Raw genomic sequence first — 27,805 nt, 5'->3', positions numbered from 1 at the left:
ATAATTAGAAGCGCTTTTTCTCTTTTGGAAGCACTTGTCGGAGCTCAAAAAACAATTTTAAAGGCACCCTACAACTCAAAGGTATACAAATAAAACAAGCAAAACGAAAGAAATATGTTACTTTCTAATAAAATTTTACGTGGAATAAATGTGTTAAATTAATTGCTTTTACATTTTTTAAGAAAATAATTAATAATTAATCTAACTCAACTCGGCTTTGATTTTTAGCCTAACCTACAATATTAAACACAGAAATCATTGTCAACCAGAGTACCATAGACTATCGTTTTTTATTATTGTTGAGTGGAACTAGACGTGGTTGGAAACATTGCTTGTAAGGAGTACTAATTAAAACAAATAGACAAAACAATTATAATGCATCTGACAGTTATTAACATCAAATTGATCTAATTCATATGAGAATTTTCTTTTCATTAATATTGAACTATGTACAAAATGGAGAAGCTGGATATAAAAGCTCATTTAATCGTGAGCTAAGAATAAAAATATAAAACTACATGGATCATTTTTTTATTTTTTATTTTTCCTCTTTTTTTCTCTTTGTTGTGTGAATTCCCCCCTATCCATCTCTTTCAAAAAAAAAAATTTAAAAATATATATGCAAAACTGATCAATTCCTAGTAAATGTGGATCATCGAACAGAAAGATTGATCTGCCATAAAGCAAAAAACTACAGCTTACAGGAGTAGGCAGATTAATCTTGTGACGAAGCAGAATATTCAAAAATAAGGCGCTTTGATGGGGCAGACTGTAGAAGTACACGCAAGCGGCTTGAAAGTTGGTAGATCAAGGTCCATTGCATTGCCATTTCCGAGTCCTTCATCTGCCTAACAATGGAGGCCTAGAGGCAAAAAAAAAAAAAGCACTTAATTCTAATAAAGAAATTCAATGAAAATCATATCAAAATACGGCATCTTTTTATCCTCATGATACAAAAAGTCGGTGTGCCAATTTGTCAACAAATACAAGATATATCAGTTATAATGGATACATCAATATCAGTTATAATGGTGATGGCAAGGCTTTTTACGTAATTTCAATATCCATTTATTGTGTTTAATCAATGTTTTTCACCATTTACCTTAAATAAAAAATAATCAGTTATTCAGTTTTGCTCATTTGTCAAATGACAAACTCAAAAGCACAGTAGAAGAGAAGAAGATAACCTGAAGACGCTTCCCAAGCTGTACTTCAACTTCTGTTCCGAATGAGATATTACTGGCTAAAGATTTAAGAGGATCAACCGTGGGATCAACAGAAAGCAAACTAGGGATCTGTGGTGCATATACTAGCCTCCACCTTGCCTGACCAAACTCTCCCTTCCCTTCAATTCGTGGCATTAGTTTTTCTAGTGTCGTAGTTGCAAGCTTTTGAAATGCAAGCTGACCATTGCCTTCCAAGATGGACCCTGCCAATTGACTCTCAAAAACTCTAGCAGCCTGGGCAAGAGAGAAGAAAAAAATAAATAAATAAAAAGTAAACCTGATTACAAGAAGCGGAATAGAAGTAAAAGCATACAAATTTTTATCCAGACTTTACATGACAGTAGAAAGAATGAAGGGGTGGATTCAGCTTTTCCGTGAAGTGGTCTATAGCATGTACATACTACTTTATACCAAAGACTCAGCAAGACGAACAATTATGCGTGCATATAAACATATAAACACATTGAGAGAATCAAGAAATCAAAAATGTACATCCATTTATCTAGAGAAAAAGAGCATGGTAACATAACATAACTCTAATTAATTGTCTAGCGTAGTTTTTGGATTCAGCTCACCCCCCATTATGGTAATTTCTTCTTCTACATCTTTAATTTGTTAATTTATTATTTGCCACTTTGCATACAAGGGCAGTATAATTGTCTATTGAAAATTTCAACACTGAAGTTACATATGAGGACTAATCATTTCATGCATCTTGGAAGTTGAAAATTGAAACTGGAGTTTAGATGTTACCTCATTGGGTGAAAGAGCATCCTGTTCCACAGACCGTGTAGAAGTCACCACCAATTTATCCTGCCAATTGCTTGCTCGACTTTGAATTCTGAATTGCCACTCAGATCCAACCAAAACTAAGTCGAGATTTGGATCTAGTCCATTCTCAGGCTCAAATTTTGCAATATTTAGATGCTCCTGCTTAAGCCTCACCTGAATTTGGAAATTTTCATCAGCATTTCAACAGAAAACACAAGTCAGCCCACTAAAAAATGAATATAACTAGTTGTTTGAACACCAAACCTAGGAAAAGAAAAGAAAATGAGGTGGTTTGAACTGCAAGAGCAATATATGAAATCATAGGACTCACCTGAGTAGCAACAAGATTTACATCACCATTTTCAAAAGTTAGTATGCCTTTAGGTTGTATCCGTTCGGGATGAGCTGGGCCATCTAACTCAAGTTCTCCACTAACAGCAAAATTAAGAATCAATGGATAAACTATTCTCAACTCTGGTCCTAGAACAAGCTTCAAATCGATAAGCCGAATATCTACGTTTGGTTTGATATTCACTCCCTTCATATCCTTTTCAACTTCAGATGATTCTACTGACAATTTTAGAAAGGAAAAGAATAAATGAATAAAGCTTGTAGACATCACCCATATGACCAGCAATATAAACAATGTACCATTTCTAACTTAGAAACATAGAATGCTCATATTTTTGCTGCTTAAGAAAAGCTATTTCAGCTTCTCAAATTACAAACATGCACTCCATTTTCCACATTTCTTCAAAATTTCAATCTATGAAATCGTAACTTCAAATAATGTTAAATTATTGTGTTTTGGGTATTTTATATCTAGATCTAACTTGAACAGGTACCTATACAAATATTATACACTTCATTCAATTTTATGAAACAAAGATATGGAATTTCAGTTTCATTCACTTTTTCTCCTTTTTCCAATAATATCAGAATAGGGCTGCTGCCAACCTCTTCGACTCATCAAGCATAGCTGAAGCTCTCCTACCTCCTTCCTGCACCCACACCCCTCCACAGCCTTTCTACCTCTCTCTTACACTATGGCACAGCTCCTCGAGCTTTCACCTGCACCCTGGCACAAGCTGTCTGCCTCTTCCCTACACACTCTGCTATGGTCCCTTCCCCCCCTTTCTAGTCCTCTTGCCACCCTAACTGCGTCTTATATTTCTGCTGCCACCCATAAAAACAATGCTATGCTCTGGTGCTAACTCCAAAAACTAATCTCTATCCTAGCGGAAAATGCCTAAGCCTATCTCTTTCTACCTTAAAAATTCCACGGACCTGTGTTCGTCTACCTGAAGCATCATATATCCATCAAAATCTTTCCTTTTTTTATTTTTATTTAGTTATTTATTCTTTTCCATAAATGATAGTGATACTTGAATTTATCCATTTATGATTCTATCTTTGGCATAAAGTTAAGATCAGCCTTGCTGTCTTTGCCTGTATTCAACATCTGACATCCATCTACTATGATATATAGATGAAGTATTTCTCCATATTTATGCAGCAACATCATCCCTCAGCTGTATTTACCGACACTGTCAGTTCTAGGATTTGTGTTTTATATTAATATGTTTTTAGGTGATACCTCCTGTTTGACACTGACTTTGCATTTGACTCCATGTCTATGGAAAAGATATTAAACTGCTGTCATCCATATGGTATATAATGATGGCATTCAAATAATGTATGTAAAATGAAAGGATTCCAATTATTTTCTTTTAGAGCAAGTTTATCACTACTTATATCTTTGCCAAAAAAGAGAGCAATACATCTATCATGATCCTCCAAGCATTGGTTCTTCTGCCCACAACAGTTAGAAAAATGATCATTTTTGTGATTTCTGACTTGGCTGAGGAATAGCATAGAATCTTCAGAAGTTTCTGGATTTTCGGATTCAATATGCTAAACAAGATCCATTAGCTTAGGGTTAAATCAAAAATGATTTCTTCATTTATTTCCTAAAGTATTAGGAGATATCTTTGATTATACAGTTTCTTCTTTGCTTTTTATTTTCCTTTTCATGTACATGAGCTAGTTTATAAATCCATTGTAATTATTCTTGAACATATATGAAAACGGATTATTTTTCAAATTGTTTCATAGCTTAATTATCTAACTAGTCTTATGTTGAGATCCTACTAATCCCTCTGTCAACTATTGTGGTGCAAGTATAATACCCAATTGTATCCATAATTGGACTGGCTGACACATGAGGGAGAGAATGAAAACTATCTTGTAGGTCATTTTAGTTTGATAAATAAATATATATATATATACATATGGGCCCACTTTCTAAGAGCCTAAGCTTTTGGAATAGTCGTAACTTAAAAATGTCAATGAAGTTTAGCTACCTAATGGTAAAGGAGCCCAATTTTCATATCTGTTCTTATCTCTTCCTCACGAATGCACATGATGATTGACAATGTTCTTAAAGTTCATATCATTTTGCTTAAATGAGTTATCAGCTGTACCACAGGCACTTAACTCAACTGAGTCGATTCTACAATCCAGGGTGACTGATGCAAAAGCTATATTAGGAATTTTATTAGAAAATTACGAGTTTTATACTATTCATGGTTTTGATATCTTCGGGATTTGAGATTTTATTAATTTGTGTTTCTTTATTACAAATGGGGCTTTAGTAACCTTCGACAATCAAACTTATTGATTTCCCTTTAGTTTTCTCACGTTTCCTCTGTCCTTTCTTGTACTATGTCATCATCTTTTCACATGGAGAAGGAAAAAAACAAAATGAAGTGGCCAAATCCACTGTTAAGGAAAATAACATCCTATGGAAAACACTGTACTGTAACCCTACAGGTACAAGGAGTTTTATGACTAAAGTAAGTGTTAGGGTAAAGAACCCAATGATTGTGTTTTATAATAACCAGATGCTATAAATATTGTTAATAATCTTATGATCTATGAAAGAACCAAACATATAGAGGTGAGTTGTCATTTTATTTGATAACTAGTAACGGAAAAGTGATGACCCTTATGTTTTGACCCAATAACATTTTTACTAAAGCAGCAATAGAAACTTATACTAATCTTTTGTTCTGATCTGGGCATTGGAAACATCTATATGCTCTAGCTTCAAAAGAGAAAGAGGTTAAAAAAAAGATAGATTAGATAATTTTTTATCAAGATCCAACTTAACAATTATATGTATATACAAGTTTAGTACACTCGATTTAATGAAATAACATATGAAAGTTCAGTTTGTTTCTATCTTTTTTGAACAAGTATCATTTAACAAATAGAAACTGCTTGTGTTCAGTTTGTTTCTATCTTTTTTGAACAAGTATCATTTAACAAATAGAAACTGCTTGTACAAGAACAATTTTAGAAGAAAACACTTTAGGAAAAAAAAGTATTTCACAAATCTTAAGTAATGTAATCAACATGAACACAGTACAATTATGATAACAAGGACATCTGATACAAGATCTTTGAAAAAAAACTTCATAAGGAGGTGTCTATAATAATACCATGCCCTCAACAAGATTTCCTGAGTGCAATCGTTTAGTTAACCTAAAACCAAGTATGATGACAACAATAAACATTCAAAGAGTTTCATTTGAAAAGTTTAAAGGATGCTCCAATTCCATTTAAGGGAAAACAATTTAGATAGACTGTCCATACAGATCATACGATTAAATAAACCTTAACACACACTAAATATTCTTTTCAATAATTCTTACCTGAGGGTTGAGGGAATCTGGTCCTTGAAGCAGCAGGTTGTGAACTGAAAAATCGTGAAACATAACTTGAATTTACTACTCTACTAACACCATCTCCAGGAATTCTGGACTGGTTTGATGCCATTCTATTTGGGGCAGCTCCAGTACCCTTATCATGTGGTAAATATGCTTCTCCATGGCTCAACTTAATATTTCCAGAAATATTTGGTTGCAAGATGGACCCAGTTATCTGCATCTGAGAGTCAACCTGGGCACTGTGATTTAAAGACCAGATTAAGCCTCCTTGATAAGCATATGAAAAGAAAAGGCAGTTAAGCTAGTAAACAGAAGAGGAATGGATTGTGTTCATCATGGAAGAAATGAAAAGACACTTTCAATATGAAGATTCTCTAATGTGGCCAAAAAGAAAGTCAGGAAAAAAGTATGGAATATTCTGAAAAAGAAGCCACGGATATAGTAATAAAATATGAGAAATTTGAAAGATGCATCAAAGACATAAAATTAATTTAATATTTTTGCCAACGAGAAAAGACATTTTTAAAAAACAAATTCCTAGAGATTAAGGTAACGAACCTTAGAATATTCTTTGCACGTACTTCCAGAACTTCACATTTTAGGTCTATTTTATCACCAAGGGATGCTTCAGTTGTCCTAAGAGGCAGGTTTCCCTTCACAAACAGTTTACCCCTTCTACTAACCCTACTTTCCAACGAACTGATGCATAACCTATTTGATTTTACATGAACTGTGCCACCAAAGTTTGTGAGTGGTTTCCATAGTACAGGAGATGATATTGATGCTCTGTAGAATGATGCAGATCCATCAAGGACTGGTTGTTCAACTGTCCCCCTTAACTACATATTTGAAACAATTCACCAGTCACAGAAAGCAAATTCTATACAAATTGCTTGGAATAGAATCAATAATAATAAAGCATAATTAACTGAGAAAATTGGCCCATGAAGAATTTAATACAACTTGACCAACCTGAAGCATAATATCAGCACTGCCATGGAGCCACTTGGCATAAGGAGATAGAGCTGTTAACAGCATCATGCCCCCATCTTTAATATCAGCATCAACTCTAACTTCTCCAACATCTAGTATGTTCCAATTTAGACCTTTAAGGCTCTCTGCTAATTGAGTATCCCAACCCTCTTCATTTCTCTCTCTAGGAATTTTCTTTTCACTAGAATCATCAGCAGATCCTCTATTCCTTTCCTTCACCCAACCACGTTCCCAAGTTTCTTGAATTCTATCCTTTCCTAAATCTTCTTCTTCTAACATGCTATTTTGGACCAAAGCAACAGGTACACTACCTTGAATATGGACATGACCATTCTGGATGATTGGTTCAAATTTTGCATTAAACAGAAAACGTCTGGTTGAGGTCAGGGATGCAACAATTTCAGCTCGTCCAAGATCAATGCCCCCAACAGCACCATCTAGGAGCCTTACTTGCACATCACATTCTGGTTTTGCAAGGCTTCCTCTAAGATCACCTTCCATGTGCAATATGCCCCTGATTGGAGCTAAAAATTGCCGCAAAGATTGAACAACATCAGTAGCTGAAGATTCAATGATCTGTACTACAGTCGGAACTAGACTAACAGGAAAATTTAGAACAGCAAAATGAAGATTCGGTTTAGGCCCTAACAAAGTCCCATCCGCATGGATTGTGGCATTATCCTTCTGAATAAAAATTTTCTCAAGACGCAAACCATCATCATTGCTATATGCACCAACTGCCAGAACACGCTGAGTTTTGTAGGTTCCCCATTCCCAGTCCTCACCATGAAAGTCAAAGTCAGCCTGATAACAACATATCGTGAGAAAGTGGATCATCAAAAGACGAAAGCTACATATGCAAACATCACCTGAACAAAACTAACAACAAATACAAGCATCACTGCAAAAAAATTAACAGTAATGGTAGACAACTTCTCAACAAAAAGTGCCACTATACTGTCATTTCCAAGAGCCTAAACTGATAGGAATTGGATTCTACTATGTTTATCAAGTTAACCCAAACACACACTACACTTTCCCTCACGTGTAGGCCTGTCTAATAAGATTACATGAAATAGGGGTTAGTATGATTTTAACACAACAATACAACCAAAGCTCTAATGCCATATCAAATTACCATGAAGACCAAACTTAAGCTAATAAAAAGTGGACCAAACTATATATCTCAAGTTAACACAAACAAACTTAAGTTCTTAATTTTCCAGGTTCAACTATCAGTTTGATAAAATGAACTAGTAAAAAGAAGGTAAAACATTGTGCTTAATAGATTAGGATATAGGAAGTCGTTTTTTCATTAAATTGCGAAAAAAATGGAATAATATCCACTAATGAGTGACATTCATTGTAGCCAACCATTTGTAACACGATGAGATTCAGTGCACACCAGAACTCACCAGCATGCACCCAAAATCCGATTATCTATATTTCTGCTATTTTAAAATTTAAGACCGCATTCTTCATACAAGAGACACTTGTATTTAAACTTGCCCTATAAGTTGAGAAATACATACCATTGTATCCCCATTGCCGCCGCCACTTGCATCAAGAGAGCCATGCCAACGACCTTTAAGTTCTGCTAAACCTGGAAGACTTACATCTTCTAGAATAACCTCATTTGATGAAGTAAAATGCCCATGTATAATCTGATATGATAGATCAGGTGAAAAGTATAATTACATAGAATATTTAATTAGAATGCTTCAAATATGTTAATCCTATTACCAGAAATGAAAGCATAATAGAAATACAATTATTTCTGGGCTACAAGCAATAAGCCATCAGTTTGTTTTAATGGAAACCATTTTTCAAAAAATATCTACACTTTTGGAGTTCCAGATTGGGAAAATGAAATAATCAACAAAGAATAACTCTCCAGTTGAAGGAAAAAAAGGCAAAAGTATAATGGCCTTTACAATTTTCTGTCATTTTTTATTTTATTTTTTTTTCCAAAGATTCTTTATCAATTTCCGTTCTCATGCCAAACAAGAAAACACATTCCATTCCATTCTTATTTTCTATAAGAAAATATTTTCCCATTGAACATTTTATTTCCAAACAAACTGAGCCTAATCCACATACACCAAGTAAACCATTCCCAATGATAGTGTTTTATCAATCAAATACCTCAAGCAAGTCTTGAACATTTTCAGTATATAATCCCACCGACTGCACACTTTGAATAAAGAGGTCCTGCACATAAGTGAGACAAACATGCATGATTAGTGAATTAGATTCATAAGGAAAATTTTGCACAGCTTAGAAGAGGACATCATAAATGTATGTAAATTATTCACAGGAGAAGCTTGTAAAACCCATCCCAATTTTTGCTTCTATTCTTTTGTTTTTTTTTTTGCATCAACAACAAACTACCTGACATGCCATAGACATAGTCATCTGATATATTAACGTCCACCATCTGACACTACAAGGCTTACTCTACAGACTCTTATCTCTTGACATTATTGGCTATGTATACTGACACAGTTATTGGACAATATATAACCATGTAACAATTTCTAGCATCCATGAGCTCATTAGAATCTGCCATATCTTACAGAGTCTATGATGTTCTACAAACTTAATTCCCATCTATAAAGATCGCCCTACTCCCTTCATCCCAGCAGAATTGTTGTCTTTTCATTTTCCAAGCATCTCATTTTCCAAACAAATTCCATCTCAATAGTCTATGGTTCTTCAAAACTTAAATCAATGAAGCTAAAGAAGTGTGAATGGATTAACGAATATCTATCACATATCATGTGGAAGGAGAGAAGGAAGAAAAAAAATAAATAAATAAAATATGACCATAATCTACATTGGGGATTTTCTTTAGCAAATTCTAATATCCCATTATTTAATAACATTGTTCTTCCATCTAGTAAACATACGGATGGTAAAAACAGTAGATTCAGATCACTAAAAAGCAACCTTAACACATTATATTTATAGTAAATCTTGTTATTATCTAGAGCTGTTTTGAATGATTTTTCATTTAGTCGACCACTAAGATGTCTCCCAAGGGGCTAAACGATTTGCGAACTTCATTAGATTCATTTTGACTAAATTTGCAAAGTCAAATAGAGAATGATATAATCACTCTATGCTTTCTAAATTTCAGATGAGTATTTTGAGCTAGTGTGTTTAGTTGCCATGTCCAAACCTTAGAAATTTAAAATTAATGGAGTTATATTTTGCTAGGCTAACTGCAGATGACTATAATTGTATATACTCATGCAGAAAATCTAAGTGGAACGCAACCTTTGATCTGGTATGAACAGAAGGATCTGTACTTCGAGAAATAAGTCTAGCAAGGGGAAGCATCTCAGCAACCTCAGCTCTGGGAACTTCAAGTCTCATTCTCCACCTGCCCATGGAGGATATGACACTACCTAGATGCCCATCCATTGCCCTTTTAATAAAGCCACCCCTCTCCTTGCTAGCAGGATTTCGGTCTCGGGTACCAGGTAATACATATTCTCCTTGAAGCTCATATCGACTATTGCTTTGCTCCAAAACAGTTTTTTCAACAGTAATCTAAACAACAGAAAACAATATGAGCCATCTAATTCAAAACATCACAATTGTGCATAAGGCGCATGTATAGATATCAGAGCTCAACCAGTAAAGATATCTAATGTCATTTTTCAGTAAGATATGGCAACTATTTGTTCTAAAAATTTCCTTTTATGTTTTACAATGCCTATAAAGTAGAGCACCTTCAAGACAATATTCACAATATTGTCATTTTAAATCAAAGCACATAAACACTCATATCAGAATCAATATTCATGATCAGTGAAAGTATGTAATTTAATACTCTTCAACAATATAACCCAAAGGGATAATTGGGATCCACTTCCTCAAAGAAATGAGATCAATTTCGAGGAAGTCCAGGAAGTTCCATGAAAATATATATAAAATCCGAAAGAATTAGCAACAAGAAACTAAGCCAAAGACAAGATAAAACACATCAAGTAGGGAAGAGCACAAGTAGTTTTGTAACCATTTCATCATAAAATTCAATTAGCTAGGAGTAAACTCCTAGGAAGCAATGTAGTAGCCCAAAAACTGATAGTGATAAATATGACTTCAGTCCAATTCCATATTTCAAGGTATTCAAGACATGATAATAAATACAGGCCTAATTTTATCTAATTAGAAACTAGCAAACTGAAAAAAATTCACAATTAATGTTATTCCAGCATAATCCAACCCAAATCAGATATTAAGTACTGATTATGAAAGATCCCTTCTCATGCTCATTTATTTCAGGAAGAGTTATCTGACTGAAAATTCAAAATTAAGTACTGCTAAATGTGATTTTATTTATATTTTCTTAGCACATATAAACACAAGACACATTGATGGAGAATAGGAATAACGTACCTATGGTTTCATGTTTTATTAGGCTTATTAATATTATGTTGTTTTATTAGTTTTTTAATTAGTTTTCTGTTTAATTAGGTTTTCTTATTGTATTTAGTTTCTTTATTTTATTAGGTTGTTTACCATAAATAGGGATCACCATAACCCTATTAGATAGATTATGGAGAGTATGAATTATTGCAAAGCTGTTCTCTCTTTGGGGGCTTTTCCCTGGTTCTTCTTCTCTCTAGTATTGTCTATTTTTCCCATTTGTTCATCTAATTCTACCCCTTTCATCCATTATCTTCCCCTATCTTTTAATTCTCCCCCCTTTGGTAAAATCCTGACTTTCTTCTATTTCTTGTTACCATACTGCATTACACATATTTTCATTTGGACAGTAAGGGTAGCAAGGCATCGCTATTCTCAGAACAGCAGCAAGAGGTCTGCAACTGTAAAGAGGTTAATATGAGTAAGATGTAAGATGATAATAGTCTTAGGATATTCAGATCAATGAACCCAACAAAAAAGGCATACGAAAAAATAAAAATAAAAAAATGTATTAGCTTAGATACTAACAACATCCCCACTCCATCTAGCGGCAACATCTAAGGCTTCACCAAGAACACCACTAAATTTCGGTCGAAGAATAGATAACTGTCCATGCCCCCTTCTTTTCTGAAGATTAAGTTGCAATTCTGCCTGATGACATAAAAGAAATAACCGGTTAATGGATTATGATAAAATTAAGTTAAAATGAAACTGATTATTAATTATCAAAGTATATTTCAGTGTAAAACTTCAAACACAATAAACTTGCAATCAATAGCATAGCCTAGTTACACTTTCACCTGTGATAGCCAGAAAAGAAACAGCTAACTAGCCTCACATTATTTACAAAAATGCTGAGGGAAAAAAAATGGCACTAAAATCATGATACTACTAATAAGTGTTCCATTTTCCTTTTTCTCCTCTCAGAAACACACAAATAGGCATTATATACTATGTTGCAACTTGCAACAGTGGAAGCTCAAAATACATTGAATTGAACAAAATACGTCCTTAACAATTGGAGACTTTGCTCCCCATTGTAACACTTTTCATACGACTAGACTTTCAGGGAACCATTATCAAACACCTGAAAGGTAGATATTGGAGAAGTTAGAAGACCAAGTTTAATGAACCTTTTCCCAGGATCAGAAAGTTTCAGCCATACATCTGAACCATTCTTAACAGCCACCTTATAAGTATCTATTGGTGCAACAGAGAGTATTAACAAAGGTAGAGATAAAAAGAGTGAAAATAACAAATTAGCACCAATATGCTGGGCTTACCTTTTGTATGGTCCCCCTGAGAGATGCCAATTCCAATTCATCAAGCGGAAAATGGCGCACCTACATCCATGACAATTAGGGCAGGAAAAAAAAGGTTACATCTGAATTCTTCTTGTCTTTCTACATAAGCAAGCTCACCAAATAAAACCTAAAGAGGGAAAGAGGGGAAGAGGGAACAAAAAGGAAAAGAAGAAAATAAAAGAAAAGGAGGAAGAAGAAGACAGGATTCTTCAGGAATGTTACCTCCAAGTTAGCAGAATGAAAAGGTTGAAAGTAAATGTTAGCTTTTAGTTGCCCCTTCTGAAGAGAAAAAGATAATAACTTTCCATTTTGCAAATTATGTTCAGCCTTCGACCTTAATGGCCCTATAAATTCCATTGCAAGACTTTCATCTGGCCTACCTGTGGCATCCAACTGCATTACCCAAAAGAGTGTTATTTCAGAAAAATCCAGGTAATTAAAACAGGAAAGTGGAACATAGTTCATAGGGTAATTATAGGTCTAAAACCAATGACATCTGACCTCTTTAGTTATAACTCTTATTATAAACATACCAGCCACACAAAACATTCATCTAAAGATCCCAAGAAGTCCCTAGTGGAACCATTGGTTACAATTCCCATGCTAGAACATGTAAAAGGTAGAACATATGGCAGAAACACGAGCAATGAAGCCTCCTTTATGTGTATGTAAGGAATAGCAAATAAGTTAAAATGATTAATGTTTGAAATATTTTTGAAGAATAGAATCATATGCTGGTATCTTGAATACCTAACTAAATAATTCACAGAAACCTTGCTAAAGACTAGTTTTCTATGCGCAAAATGATACACATCTACACTATTAACGAGAGGGGTGTAGTTCAACTGACTCAAGCATGAAAGATAAACCGGTGACAAGTTTAGAAAACTAGAACAAATAAAGATTATTGTTCAAAGGGCGGGATGGCACCAATGGAATGTAATATCTCAAAAGTTAACAGACCATCAATCCCGAAAGCTTCAATTATTAGGAAGTAGGTTACATATATCAAGTCAACACAAAATGCACTTACTGGGAATCAATTATGGGGAGTACACAAACTGACCAAAAAAGTTACTAATAACAAGAAGCATGAAATTTAAAGCTAAAAACAAACAGAATATCAGCACCTCTGATACCAAGTAAAGTTACCATTAATCCCAAAAGATTAAGTTAAACAGCTCAAGTTGTTAGGAACTGGTGCCTGACTATGTTCGAACCAACACAGCATGCAACAAAAGAAAGTTGCATAAGGTAATTTTAAATCATAAGGATCACAAAAAACAAACATATTTGCACAGAAAAGTAGCATACTCTAAAAGATTAAAATCCCTAAAAGGGAAATAAGAGTAAGACAACTAGAAATGTGAAGAAATGGTATGGAAAAATGGAACAAATTTGAATGGAGAAACAAGCAAATTACATGAGGTAAATTAATTGGAACCAAGGCCAATTTCAGTTTAACTAAATTATTACTTTAATAGAGAACTTTACTTCATTGATAAAAGACAATAAAACATAATAAACAAGGATGGGTAATCCATATAAAATAACTAAGCAAAATAAATTAGATAACATAATTCCAACTCAAGAAAATGAAAGACATTGGAACATCCTTAAAACTCTCTTGTAGTAGATGCTTATAAACAAGCCCAGAACTTCATATAATCCCACAAAGCCCTGAGGTCTTGACTCTATTTTCAAAAAAGCCTTCCATTTGGTTCCAAACCATATTGTCCAAAAACCAAGGCAATATTGCACAACTCCAAAAAGCATGTCCTCTTCTGCTTCCAATAGAGTGACTGTGCAATACTATTTTTCTTTTCATTTGAGTTATTAAATGCTAGTAGTGAACCTGCTACTGAATCTAATAAGTCAATAGATGGAGATGAACAAGACTGGGGAAAGACAACCTGCCACTGAATCTAATAAGCAAATAGATGGAGATGAACAAGATTGGGGAAACACCTCATTAAAATCAGCCCTTTTTTTTTTTTTTTTTTTTCCGACCACAAGATCACAATTAAGTGATCAATTGACTCGCAATGTTTGTTTATGTATAAATAGATTCAATTTTTTCTTACCCTAGCACCGAGGAGACAAACAACCATAATGTCTCCTTTTTCATAACATATCACATTTCTTTAACTTACCATGCACATCAAGGCCAAACACTTGAAACTTTGTTACATTAGCTTTCCAAATTTCCACCAAGAAGGTGAAATAGGATCTCCAAGAAAATTAAATTACTCAATCAAATATGATGTGCCTAAATTTTCATCTTCCTCACTTTCAACAGTATAAATAGCTTTGAAATGTTGTTTTGGGGGGGGGGGGGGGGGGGGGGGGGGGGGGGCGGCGAGGTGGGTGGGTGGGTGTGTGGGTGTGTGTGTGTGAGAGAGAGAGAGAGAGAGATCATAGCTTCTTTAAATTACCTTGATGCAGTCCTTTGAGATGCTCAAGAGTCCAGCCAATTGAGGTGCCAACATTAACTGATTCAACTTGAGACCTGAGATCGAAATGTCCCCAACAAGACAGCCTGTTTTTCCTTCATCTGTCATTTTCACATGTTGCTCATTCTTCTCAAAAATAAAATCTTGCTCACTGGTTATACAAGGCTTTGAAACTGTTCCTTGAAACTTAATTTTTCCCGTTGCTTTCAAATGCATAGGTTTTGGAGAATCAAAAAGATAAGAAGAGACCATGCTAAAGAATTCAAAACCTCGCATACGCAAATCCAACTCAATTCCCTCTACATCAAATGGGATGGAGGCTTTTGCACTAAAATCTTTTCTGTTTAGCCAGTATTCATCAGAATAAGATGTGTAAACTTTTGTGCACAGCTCAAATGCAACTGATGAGGAATTCACAGTAATTGAGTCATGTGAGATTATGATATCTCCTCGAGCATCACTGAATGACCCTTCAGCCTTTGGTGCAATCCATTTTATGTCAAACCTCCTATATACAGGACAAAGGTCATACGAGCCAAGTCTAAAACTGATGGACATCCATAAAAGAACAATAATAGCTCAAATGGAAATTTATGTAGATTAAGGCAATATTCAACAATCACAAATTCATAATCAACCAACATTGACAGTAAGAGGTTCAAAAATCTTACGGTCTAAATAGGGAACCAGAAAGTTTAGTTTCCCCACTTAACTCCCCTAACTTGAGTGGCATTAGTTGAAGATATCCAGGTATATATCGATGCATGATTTTATCAAAGCACAAACTTCCAGAGAAGTTCACATCCATTGCTGTATCATCCTCCTCACCCTGTAGATATCAAGTGTTCTACACCAATATTAACTTTCAGAGAATAAATTCTCAAGCTTATGGCCATAATGATTAAGAAAAAATAAAGTTATATTCAACTCTAAAGCTAAAATAGTTTTTCAGCCCATGCGAGATAAAACTTTTATGAAATGGCAGTAAAGCAATAAGAGAACAAGTCATAAACAATTGCATGATAAGATCATGAAGACTGCTACAATCCCTAAAAATAAAGAGGGAAAAATAATAAATGATAGTAGGTTAAAGTAGTGAACTCATTGACAAAATATTTATAACAATCCAAGTAAACCTCAAAAGAAGAACACCAAACCTCAAAAAGGAACACCAGAATAAGGAAAAGAATAACTAAATGCCCCATACATTAGATTAGGCCAAGAAAAGAAAGAAACAAAAACTGCAAGTGATAATTCATGCTAACTATGAATATTTTGTAACCTAGTGGAATGAAGACACCCTCACATGAATCTAAAAAGCTTGGCCAAATTAATTACAAGCAAGTCAGGCTATTTCATAACATACACCTCTGGGCAAATCCATGCATTCCCTGCCCCTCGAATTTCACCACCATCCACGAGGCTAGCTCGAATTCCATACAAGTCAGCAACCTATCACAAACAAAATATGCTTACAAAATATAAAGTATACTGGAAAAGTAAAAGCATAACTACTTAGTAACTGTGTTGGCCACAACAAACTTACACAGTTATCAGTATTGAAAGTGAAGTTCGCTGATAAATATGAAAACGGAACTCGATCAAACGCTGCCACTGCACCAGCCTCCTTACTTTTCATAACAGCCTCAGATGCAGAGGATGAAGGAAAATCAGAAACTGAATAAGTCATTTTTCTAGAAACCATTCCACTTCCTACAAATATAGGAGCATCCAATGGTCCTTGACAATTAAATACAGCGGTCACTGAACCAGCAATCTGTAATTAATAAAGAAAATGAGAATAAAAATTGAAAGAAACAGTTGAGATCAACTTGTAACACCCTGTATCACAGTTTCTTTCTAAGAGGTGTGGAGAACTGGCTAAATAAGTGAGAGTGATCACTAAGAAATCATAAAATGCAACAAAATGAAATCAATAGCAGGGATGGGGTTGATAAATTATATTACATTAACTGGAGGTTATAAAAAGACAGAGACAACTTTTAAATTACCACTTTTTTTTTCCTCTTTTTTTTTTTTTTTTTTTCCTTTTCCCTTTTTTTTTTTTGGTTTTTTTTTTTTTTTTTTTGGTGGGGGGGGGGGGGGGGGGGGAGATAAGGAACAACCTTTCAATGATAGGAAATCAATACAAAAGGTAAAGGAGAGAGAAGAAATCCTCAAAACAATTATAAAAAAAGACATATAAAAGTGGAAAAATTTTTTTAAAAAAAAAAAGAACAGAACAGTAACATTAAGACCATATAAAAGACCCGTGACATCAACTGTAAAACTGAACACATCAACTACCTGTGCCATCTTTCCTATTTAGAACAACTTTATCTGTAGTGGCCCACAAAGCTGCTAAATATTTAGCTTTCTCAAAAAGATTTTCACTGCTCATCAATTTGTTTTCAAAGATTTTATTGTTTCTTTCAATCCAAATTACCCACAGCAAAGATAAAACAACAAACTTCCATATCACCTTGGCCAAGTTATTAGTACCAAAACCAACTAGTCTTTCCACCATCAATGCCCCACAAAATTTAGGAGACACCCAACAAAAACCCAGCTTCTTGTAACAATCTAATCCACAAACTTCTAGTTTTACAGTGAACAAATAAATGATCTACAGTTTCTCCTTCCTCTTTACACAGAACACACCAAGATGGTGAGATAGCCCAGTATGGATTTTTCCTCTATAGCACTTCATAGGTATCTAACTTTCTATGAAAAACCAGCCAAGTAAAAACTTTCACTTCTGTAAGGAACACTTGATTTCCAACAAAAAATCCAAAGGCTCAGAAACCAAAATTTCACTACTATCTATGATAGCATGAAATAAGATTTGCAAGAAAAGCCCAAAGAATCAAATGACCATTTTCTTTTATCAGAAGCTAAAGGATTGGTACAAAAAATTCCTAGAACAACTAAAAGAGAACTCAGATCTTAAATTTCTGTCAGTCAAATTTATTCTAAAGGAAAATTTCCAATTACTTACATGAAGAGATGAAAAAGAACAAACATTTGAAATGAAAGCACTATGAGTATTGGACAATATGAAAAGCCTTGGAAAAGTGACCACAAAAAAGCTGAGGGAAAAGTGACCACTAAAGGCTGATCAGCTCACCGCACATCATCCCAAAAGCATATTTTCATGACTTGCCAAATCAATAACTTCCATGCATTTTCTAATATTTATTTTCTCTAAATTGTTTACTTACTTTACCCCATGTTATTTGCATGCAAGCAGAAGCGAGTGGTAATATTAGTTCACAGAGACAGATAATATCTAGGTTTGAACATATGCTAACTGCTATTTCAGTTTCAAAACCTAACAATGGTGACCCTGTTTATAACTCCTTTTGAAGAAGAGCCCATGTGAGAATTAGCAGCAAGTGCACAGCTTAATTTTCCATTTGATTAAATACTATTAGAAGAAAAAAGAAAACATCTGATTAAAGAAACGTTCGGTTTCAATAGCAAAAAATTGATTAATGTGGTATTGTTTCTTTGATTGAACCAAACTCTTCAATTTCTTGGAATTTTAATTTCTCCTGTAATTTGAATGATGGGGACTAGGATTATGCTCATTTGTTAAGTTTTCTTGAAGGAGTGATTATTAATTCCAATAGGTTTGATAGGACAGTTTGCAGCCAAGATTTCTATAAATCTTTTTTCTTTTTTTTTTTTTTTTTTTTTTTTGGGTCAATCCTACTTAAATTTCTTGCTTGATGACTCTACGTTTTTAGTTTTTGAACCTTCTTGTATAATTCGGAGAGCTATTCTACCAACAACGTTCCAAGTTTTGGCTTCTGGAGCAAGGTTCGCTTAGTATTTATAATGTCTTACAAATAAGATGACCATATGCTTGCTTGTCTCCATATTAGGGAGTAATGAGTATAAAAAAAGTAAAAAGAAATAGAAATAGAAAAATAATGATTCCATTGATCACTTATTCATTCCTTCATTGTGAAGTTGCTCCAAGATCTTGACTTGGTTCATGTCCCCAATCTTGTTCATCATTGTGACTAGTATTTTAAAGGTTTAAGCAGTACAAGAATGTTAATGGATATGTTCAATGTGGCTTTTGTTTTTTTCAATGAAATGGAAGGCTTTTTGAGGGTAAGAGTCAAGATTTGAGACCTTTATGGGCATATACTGTCTAGGAGTATATGGATATTATTGTGTCTCTTGATCCTTTTGAGTTTGAAGGATGTTATTTAGTTTCATTATTTTAATTCATTTGTTTATTGTTTCTTTCTCTTATGTGATGATTTCATTCATGAAACAAGTTTCCTAAGAAAACAAGAGAGAGAGAGAGAGAGAGAAAGAGAGAAATGGATGTAAAAAGCTTGAGATACACATACCGGAAACAAGAGAGGTTTCATCTTGAAAGTGTTCATCAGAGCATTTACTTCAACGCAAGGAACCTGGAAATAAAAATTTCTACAAAAATTACCAGTCGATACCATATAATGGTAGTAGGAAAAAATAAAAGGCTATGTCAAGCTGCCAACTGAGGCTCAAAGGGACTACCTTGCTTTTAAATTCATATTTCTACTAAAAGCTAAGATTAAGCATATGAAGCTCTTGGCTTAACATCCGTCATAAGAATCTAAAACTGTTTAGGAATTATCAGCTAAATTGACAAGGATATTGATCCAGTTTGATTCAACATCTTGACTTATGAAAATATCAAATTGATTCTCAAAATAAAGAATTTTCTACAATTTATACTAATGATTGACAAATTTTATTTAATCTAAGAGACAAAGTCCCTGCAACTTTAACCGGCTGTTTCTAAACAATAGTGTCAAAGATTTTTCTAAAGAAAATCACAAAAAATTGTTGATGCACAAACTTAGGGTACAGGTAAAATGACAATGGTTTGATTCTGAATTCAAGAATCAGTAAAGTCTAGGACTAAAAGCATATCTGAGAACACACCTGACACATAAGATGAAACTCTCCTTCCTCGGGATTAATGCCAAAATCTCCAGAAGCCTCTAAAGGAACATCTCCAAAGCATCCACTTGTATTATGTAAGAATATACGTTGACCACGGAAACATAAACTTGCGGAAATGTCCTGCATCATAAGAAGAAAAGAACTCTTTCAAAGTTCACACAGTAAAACCTAAAGAATTTGATAAAAAAAAAAAAAGCTGAAAGGATAATCTATACATGGTTGTTGTTTCATATTATGCCATGCTTCAAACAGCAACAACAAACAGAGAAAATGAGATTAAACTAACTATTAAGTTAGGAAATCAAAGTACCATTGAAGCAAGGAAAAATAATATATATATATATATATATATAGATATAGATATAAACAATACATAAACTACAGAGGAAGAACTACCCAATCTCACCAAATTGGGTTCAGGTCTTTTAAATAAGGTAACTTCTAGGATAAACAGAGATTCTCAGGTCCCTTACAACTAGAGCTACATCTATATCATGTAAATGGCCTAAGAATCAATTCTTGTTGCATTTGTCCCATAGGGGACATCCTAGTGATATCCACTGAATCCCATGGGAGGGGTCCTGGGTTTAATATCTTGATATCTGAAATTCTACCCAAAAAATAAAAAACCATTTCATGTTGCATATGAGAAAATCTACTTATCCAAATCTTCTCAGTTTCACCCGATTGGTGCTATCTTGGTTTCTTAAAATACATTAATTTCTTATTCACAGCAGGCTGCAATATACCCAACTAATGCCAAAATAAGAAAAAGGATCTGTGGCTCACTGAAATACCCATTACCAAGCACAGAGATCTGGTATCCAGGTTATAACCTAAGAGCTACAACATTCCTAATACCTGACATGTTGGTAACACTAATCACCTCCACTGATAACATTGATAACATATCAATGTTCACCTCTCATCTGAAAGTAAAGCGTTGCAACTGAAAAGCAAAGATGATACCATATTGTTGTGTCTATGCAGAAGGTATAATTTTTCTATCCAATATGTAAGTATTCATTGAAAAGAAACTAGACTCACAAACTAATTGCAAAAGGCATCCAATACAAATAATAAGTACCACAAAATCCAAAAATGAATACAAAGAAGTGGAATTACACTTCATAATCTAAGAAAATAGAATCCTCACTTTATCTTGTACAACTTTTTACTTCTGAAAGGATTTACTGTCATCTCTGACCACGGTTTGCCACTGTAAGTAGAGAAGAGCAGCTAGTAAAGTCAATCAACTCCTTTTTTAACATGGCATGCCATCCTATCACAACTAGTATTCTAGACTTGCACCACATAAGAACAACACGAAAACACTAGAGTCCTCAATGGCTATGTAAAATAAATTATGTTTTCTTAATTGATGCTTTCTACACTTGTACTCAAATGGAGTATAAAATGATAAGATCCATTTTAGAGTTGCATTGCATTGTAGAGTCATAGGCTTAAGATAAAAACTTATATTAATGGCATAAGAATCTTTTCATGCAAATAAAAAACCATAAAGAGGGAATTACAAACAATAGGAATAAAATAATTATACCGGGACGAAGCCATTCACACATTTCTACTTTCAACCAGGAAAAGATATCCACATCTGAGGAAGAGCAGAGGCAATAGTAGACTAAGAAAAGAGGATGCAAACGAAATATTAAAAATTTAATTAAATTAGAATAATATGGGCTTTTATTAGGGTTTTATTAAGTTTCCATGTTTAATTAGGTATCCTCATTGTGTTTAGTTTCCCAATTAATTATCTTGTTATAAAACCGGCCCACTAGAACCCTATTATTCATGCTTATTTGATTGTTGAATAAAGCTATTAAATTCTTTCTCTACACTCTCCCTTTTCTCTCTCTCTTCTCTCTCTTCATCCCTCTGTCTCTCCTTCCCTCTCTTACTATCCCACACAAGGGACGTAATGATCTTATATGAAAATGCCACCACAACTGGTAATTTAAAAAAGATATTTGACACCCATAACTGATTTAGCAATGCAACTTACTTGGCTAATTCAATGTAGTTCCCCAATCACCCAACTGTATAAAATATATTCATTTATTACAATCTTTTACATGATCCATGTCAAAACATATTCAATGGGGTTTATTATCTGAACTTGTTATCCTTGTATAAGAGTAAGAATATCCAAGACTACATAAGAATGCACTCTTAGAAGCTCCACCTAAAGCTACAGTGATTGTGGGGAAAACTCATTATTAAGAAGTTACAGACTGATTTACTGGAACTCATCATAATTCCATGGCAAAAAGGGATTAGAAGCATCTTTTGAGGCTCATGGAAGCCCTTCATGCTAAGAAATAACCCTTAATGTGAAAATTTTAATGGACTAAATTATCACTTGGAAGCGCCTAGGTGCTCCTACAGCAAAAATGTATCCTTTAAGCACAAATCATCAATATCACTCAACCATCAGCTTCACATAAATTACACCACCCCCTAAGGCCATGTCTGGCATAGCTTTTGCTTCCGCTTCTGCTTCTTCTTTTGATTCTCCAAAAGTGCTTCGTGAGGAAGCGACTCTTTACTAGCTTTAGTTAAAAGCTTTTTTGAAGGCTTGAAGCATTTTTAGAAAATTGTCCAAACACTTCCAAAAGCAACTTGTGAGCCTTAAAAGCTAATTCTGGCTTCTCAGAAGCTATGCCAAAACTGGGCCTAAATCATACAAAAGTACCAATGATGTCATAAAACAGGCCACACATATCATGCACCTAGTAGCTAAACAATAATGTTTCCTTACTACCCAATGAAGATAAGAATATACATACCAAGCACAGAAATTTCCATAAAAGTGGAGAAACAATTTTAATTAAATGGATGCATAACTTACAGAAAACCATGACGGAGCATCAAGTATCTTAAAGGCCAAGCCTGTTACATCAAGCTGTCCATGAAGATTAGGAAATGTTTCTCCTCTTGACATGCACAAGTGAACCTGAAACAGAAAAGTTAGTGGGTATTCACTTCATAACAAACCAAATTGGATCAGTAAATGCAGTTAACTAACAATATCATAAACAATATAAATCAGATACATTTTCCCCACTAATTAATAATGAACAATAAGATGCATATCATCAAAACACACAAATAAACAACAAGAATCATGATCTCCAAATTCTAAAATAGAATGAGGAAAGAAAAAGAGAGAGAAAAGATCATCTACCAAAACAAATCTTGATATTGAAAATACATGTTGAAAATACATGCAAAACAGCTTTATCGATTAGCATCAGGACAGTCCTGTGCATCAGACTCTTCATTTGGCCTGAAGTACTCATGTTGACACAACATTAAACTGATACTGATTTAAGATCCTTCTTGGATCTTTACAAGAAACAAAAAACATAGATATGGCAAAAATATCTGAGTTCCAACAGCACTTCATAAAGGAAGCTTAATTAAAACCCATAAGATATTAATTACCAAACAAATGTAAATATGTTGATTTAATGTAATTACAAATATTTAGTAGAAGCAGTTCATAAACCTATGTCAGTTTTCTTCAATCATTGCATGCATATTAAATGAATTAAAATATACTTTAGCAATACACATAAGGGTTAGAAGAATTTCTTATAAAATTGTTTTTTTTTTTTTTTTTTTTTTGGTAATTCATAAAATTGATAAATTTATCCATATATCCCCCTGCGCAAGCGCACACACACACACAGAGATATATATATATATATATTTTGACTACTTTAGCCTATTGCCCATGTCCTAAATTTTAGAATTAGAAGAACCTAACTCCTAAATATCTGCCCAAAACTATCAGCCACACCCAAATCTAAGCAACATAAAAATAAACACTTTCAGGTGTATAAAATTAGATAAATGTCCACAAGTTTTGAATAAGTGAGTGAAAAAAAAATTATTTAAAAAAAGGTTAAAACTAAAGTTAGGAAAGCACCTCCCCACTAGCTCTGCCTTTGGACCACATTATTGGAATTTCTAAAATCCTTTCAAAAAGCTGCAGAAAGAAGATAAAAAGATCAAATGGCACATAAACAACCCATAGAACTGAAACTAAACATATTTAATAAGTATGCAATCTAAACAAAATGCATCACATTTAACATGTACTACACATCTTACCGGAGCAAATAAGTTGGCAATTTTTAAGTTGGCATGCCATTTCTGTTCAACATTGTCAACAAAAACATCTGCAGACAACCAGCCACCATCCTCAGACGTAACATCAGATCTCCACATCTTACAGTTGCCACTCAGTTGTACATGAACACGGCCATAATGATTTTGAAACTTGACATGTCCATTGACATTATCCATCTCTCTACACAATATCAAAATTTGTTCTTTCACAAGTATAATAGGGAACTAAAACAAAAAACAATTTCATATCTCCTTATCTTCTATTTTTCCATTTTGATTTTTTGGATTCTGCTAATACAAGAATCAAGCCCCCATTCTTGGATTGCTATATCTTATGAGCATATTTTTTCCCTATAGACTATTAACAACAATTTTCTTTTCCATCATTTGGCATTACAACTGTCCAAGTACAAATGAAGCACCAATCTCACCATTTAATCCATGAAATACTTTCTTAAAAAATAAAATAAAATGAAAATAAATAAGTTGGGCAAACAAAGCCAGCATTTGACACAATTATAAGTCATGCTCAAAGTATAAAGCTAGAAAATTAAAATTTTATCTTTTTTCTTCTTTAGTAATAAATGCAATGGGAAAGTGGCTCACCTAGGTTCCCTGTCACCATATCCAAGTAGCATTAGCGTTCCACCTTTGAAATGAACAGAATCTAGCATAACTGGAATCATCTTCTCAATCCCTTCAGCCTGCACTATATCCACTCCATCAGCAAGTTCAGCAACAATTTCGTCAACTCCAGGACCCACGCCTGATGTCAGCTTTTGAAATGAACCACAGAGAAGACTATGTAATTGCTCACCCATATTTGTAGAAAAGGAGGGTAAACCTGATTTCAGGCTTAGAGGCCACATGAGAAATGGGTGGCATTTAGAAAGCCAAGTTTCAAGCTGCTGGGGAGTTGAATCCGATGATGTATTATCTCCTTGACTGTCATCACTATGTCTATTTTTAACATCAAGTTCATCTGCATTTTTGCCATTAGCTTCTCTAACATTTGCAGTGGATGAAAATTTTTCACCCATTTTCTCATCTCTACCGCGCCTATCTAAAGTGTTAAAAGCTGGATCTTGCATATCAGTGAAACTACTGAAATGACTTTTGACATTTCCATGAACATTAAGAGTCTGGTTTCCAGAATATTTAGGGGATTTTCCATCCTGATTGCCATCTCTTAAGATTTCATCACCAATATCTGAGAGAGAAGTGTTAGCATTAGTACCAATCTCACTTTCCACGAAAAAAGTTTCAAAGTTCCCTACATCATAAGCTGCAGATGCCTGTGAAGGCTCACCAGAACTCCCATGTGATAGTCCCTGAAAATAATTGAATGCTGCTAATGCACTACGCTCAAGAATTCTTCTTTTGGCAGTAACACCAGATGCAGAGATATCACTCTCCTTAGCCTTCCTTTTGAATTTGTGCTTTCTAGGCCCCTTTATCACTCTAGACCAAAATTTAAGCCCTGAACCAGGAATTTTTACACCAAATGATTTCTCTAAATCCGCATGTTCCATTTCATAATCCACACCAGTGTCCATGCACTTATGATCTCTCCAGTGCATTTTCTCATCCATGCATAAAAAAGAATATTGGTTTGATAATTCTGCAAAATTAATATTGCCTTCTTTCAAAATCTCACCTGTAGATAGACTAGAACCCTTGTCGGAAACAATGTAACCCATCTCTGCAGCTTTCTTCGCTTCTTCATCCCGTTTTCTTTCCCATTGTGCAGCTGTTTCCTCTCTAGCAATCCTTCTGGTTTTCGTACGATAATCAATTCCTTCTTCCGCTGAAAAGTGCCTTTGCAAACTACCTTCAGATGTGGGCAAGCCTAACCAAGTAAAATTCTTCTTCTGCATGACCAACATACTTGGATGGGATAAAACTGCATCAACCACAATTTTTCCCCTCCTCAAACTAGCAAAAGGATGTACACGAATTTTCATGGTGGGCACCTCACCACAAGAAAATTCCTCATTATGCGGCCCAATTGAACATGATTCCAATGTAATGCTTAAAGGTGATATCCTTCTTACCTTACCAAAATCAAGTTCACGTTGAATATATTCACTTAGTACTGAACAAACAGATGGCAAAATCCTGGCTTCAACAAAGCCCTTGGCTTTTATCTGTCCATACCATACCAACAAACATACCCCAGATATGACAGCTGTAAACACAGAGCACCTAATCAAAAGCAACCCCTCTTTCCAAAGAGGAGACAAAGACCTCACCAAAGCTTTGCTACGGGAAAAACGTTCTTCAACACATTTTACCTTCATTCCATATTTTGACCCTAAACTTCGCCTTAATAACTCTACATTCTGTCCACAAAAATGTGAAAACCTAATCACTTGAGTTATCCAGTGATCCTGCTTTGCACATGTATACCGGCGACAAGGCCTTTTCCAAAGCTGCCCTCTTTCCAAATAAATAAAATTTCCAACGTTTCTTCCATTCAAAGAGCTATGGAGTGGAACCCCAAGAAATGAGCAATGGAGTTTCGCACTCATTGTCTTCCCTTACATAACAACATGTAATTTTGACTCATCTGCCAGGGACCAAGAATCTACTCCCAGTCCCCTCTCCAACAATTCACAATATCACAAAGTGCCTCCAACCCCTATGCATGCAGCAAAACCTATTCAACTTGATAACTACATCCAACAAAATGACAATATATAAATTTATTAAATGAAATTAAAAACGTATTCAGATTACCAAAAAAAAAAAAAAAGAAGAAAAAAAAAATCCACAAGCACAAAACACACACACACACACACACACACACACTAAAATAAAAACAAAACCAAAACCAAATTGAATAGTTCAAACTCGCCAACTGGAAATAGTTCTACCAAAAAACAAATATCTTTTTCCTAGTCCCGAAACAAGTGAACTTCCAACGTTTAAAATTCAATAAATTTATTGAATGTCCATTTTCCAAATAAATAAAAAAATTTCCATTTGCGAAGCTTTTTTCTTCCATTTAAAGAGCTGACCAGTGGAACTCCAAGAAATGGGCAATGGAGTTTTGCTCTTCGAGAAAAAAACAAAATAAAACGAAACAAAAGAACAACCTAATAGTGGAAGCATAATTTCGACTTCATCTCTGCCATAGACTCAACTGGGGAAGCTTGGACTAGTCGAAAATAGTGAGGAATCCGTGCGAACGAAGAAAGCTCAAGAAGTTGTCGCGTGGCTTGGCTGAGAAGAGGAGTGAAAGAGAACGCATTGGAGACCAGTGTTTCCAAAATGCCTCAAAAACGATGTACAGGGCTTTTGTTTCTTTTCCTTTTGCGCCTAATTGAAAGAAGATTAATGCCTCACAAACTTGCAAGTTATTGCTTCCTTCTCGCCCATTCTAATTTTAAAACCCGAATGTTCTTATAGCAAAATAAGAATGGATGGATGGAATATTGGCGTGGAAATCTCATGTGGGACACTAAACTAAACAATTAAATTTAGTGTTTTTTTTTTTTTTTTTCAACAATGTCTTTTGAATCTTGAGAAGATTTGGAAATTGCTTCTACACTTAACCATCCATCATTTTATACACTATGAATTTGTAGATTATTTATGCACCCTCATGTATCATATGGAAATGTATGCCCAAAAAAAAAAATAAATAAATAAAATGTATCATATGGAAATATGTGTACTTTATTAGTTCAATGGTGAAATCGAAAATGTTTGAAAATTCAAGGGTATAGATGCAAAAATACCAAATTGTATGAAAGTTTATTGAA

General features: G+C 34.3%; 1 protein-coding gene across 3 annotated transcripts; it reads right to left on the bottom strand.

The window, feature by feature from the left end:
- Positions 1 to 402: 402 nt before the first annotated feature.
- LOC107421310 (protein TIC236, chloroplastic) lies at positions 403 to 27,458 on the bottom strand. 3 transcript variants are annotated; one of them, XM_016030528.4, is made up of 24 exons: positions 27,137 to 27,458; positions 24,645 to 26,713; positions 24,021 to 24,219; positions 23,836 to 23,895; positions 22,753 to 22,857; positions 19,863 to 20,003; positions 19,283 to 19,345; positions 16,462 to 16,692; positions 16,284 to 16,367; positions 15,587 to 15,744; positions 14,898 to 15,423; positions 12,685 to 12,855; positions 12,442 to 12,501; positions 11,687 to 11,809; positions 10,001 to 10,276; positions 8,867 to 8,932; positions 8,254 to 8,385; positions 6,701 to 7,525; positions 6,287 to 6,567; positions 5,714 to 5,967; positions 2,329 to 2,567; positions 1,980 to 2,171; positions 1,188 to 1,460; positions 403 to 862 (listed from the first exon to the last, which is right to left on the bottom strand). In XM_016030528.4, the coding sequence occupies exons 2-24, from the start codon at positions 26,567 to 26,569 to the stop codon at positions 716 to 718; spliced, it is 6,531 nt and encodes a 2,176-aa protein (XP_015886014.3). In that variant the 5' UTR covers positions 26,570 to 26,713; positions 27,137 to 27,458; the 3' UTR covers positions 403 to 715. The 3 variants fall into 3 exon arrangements, with proteins under 3 accessions (XP_015886014.3, XP_015886015.3, XP_048331018.2); XM_016030529.4 differs by having other exon boundaries at positions 2,329 to 2,564; XM_048475061.2 differs by having other exon boundaries at positions 24,645 to 26,679.
- Between the last annotated feature and the right edge of the window lie 347 nt (positions 27,459 to 27,805).

This window comes from Ziziphus jujuba, chromosome 5 (genome assembly GCF_031755915.1).
Source record: "Ziziphus jujuba cultivar Dongzao chromosome 5, ASM3175591v1".
Classification (NCBI taxonomy): domain Eukaryota; kingdom Viridiplantae; phylum Streptophyta; class Magnoliopsida; order Rosales; family Rhamnaceae; genus Ziziphus; species Ziziphus jujuba.
This window is presented reverse-complemented; position numbering and strand designations above follow the sequence as displayed.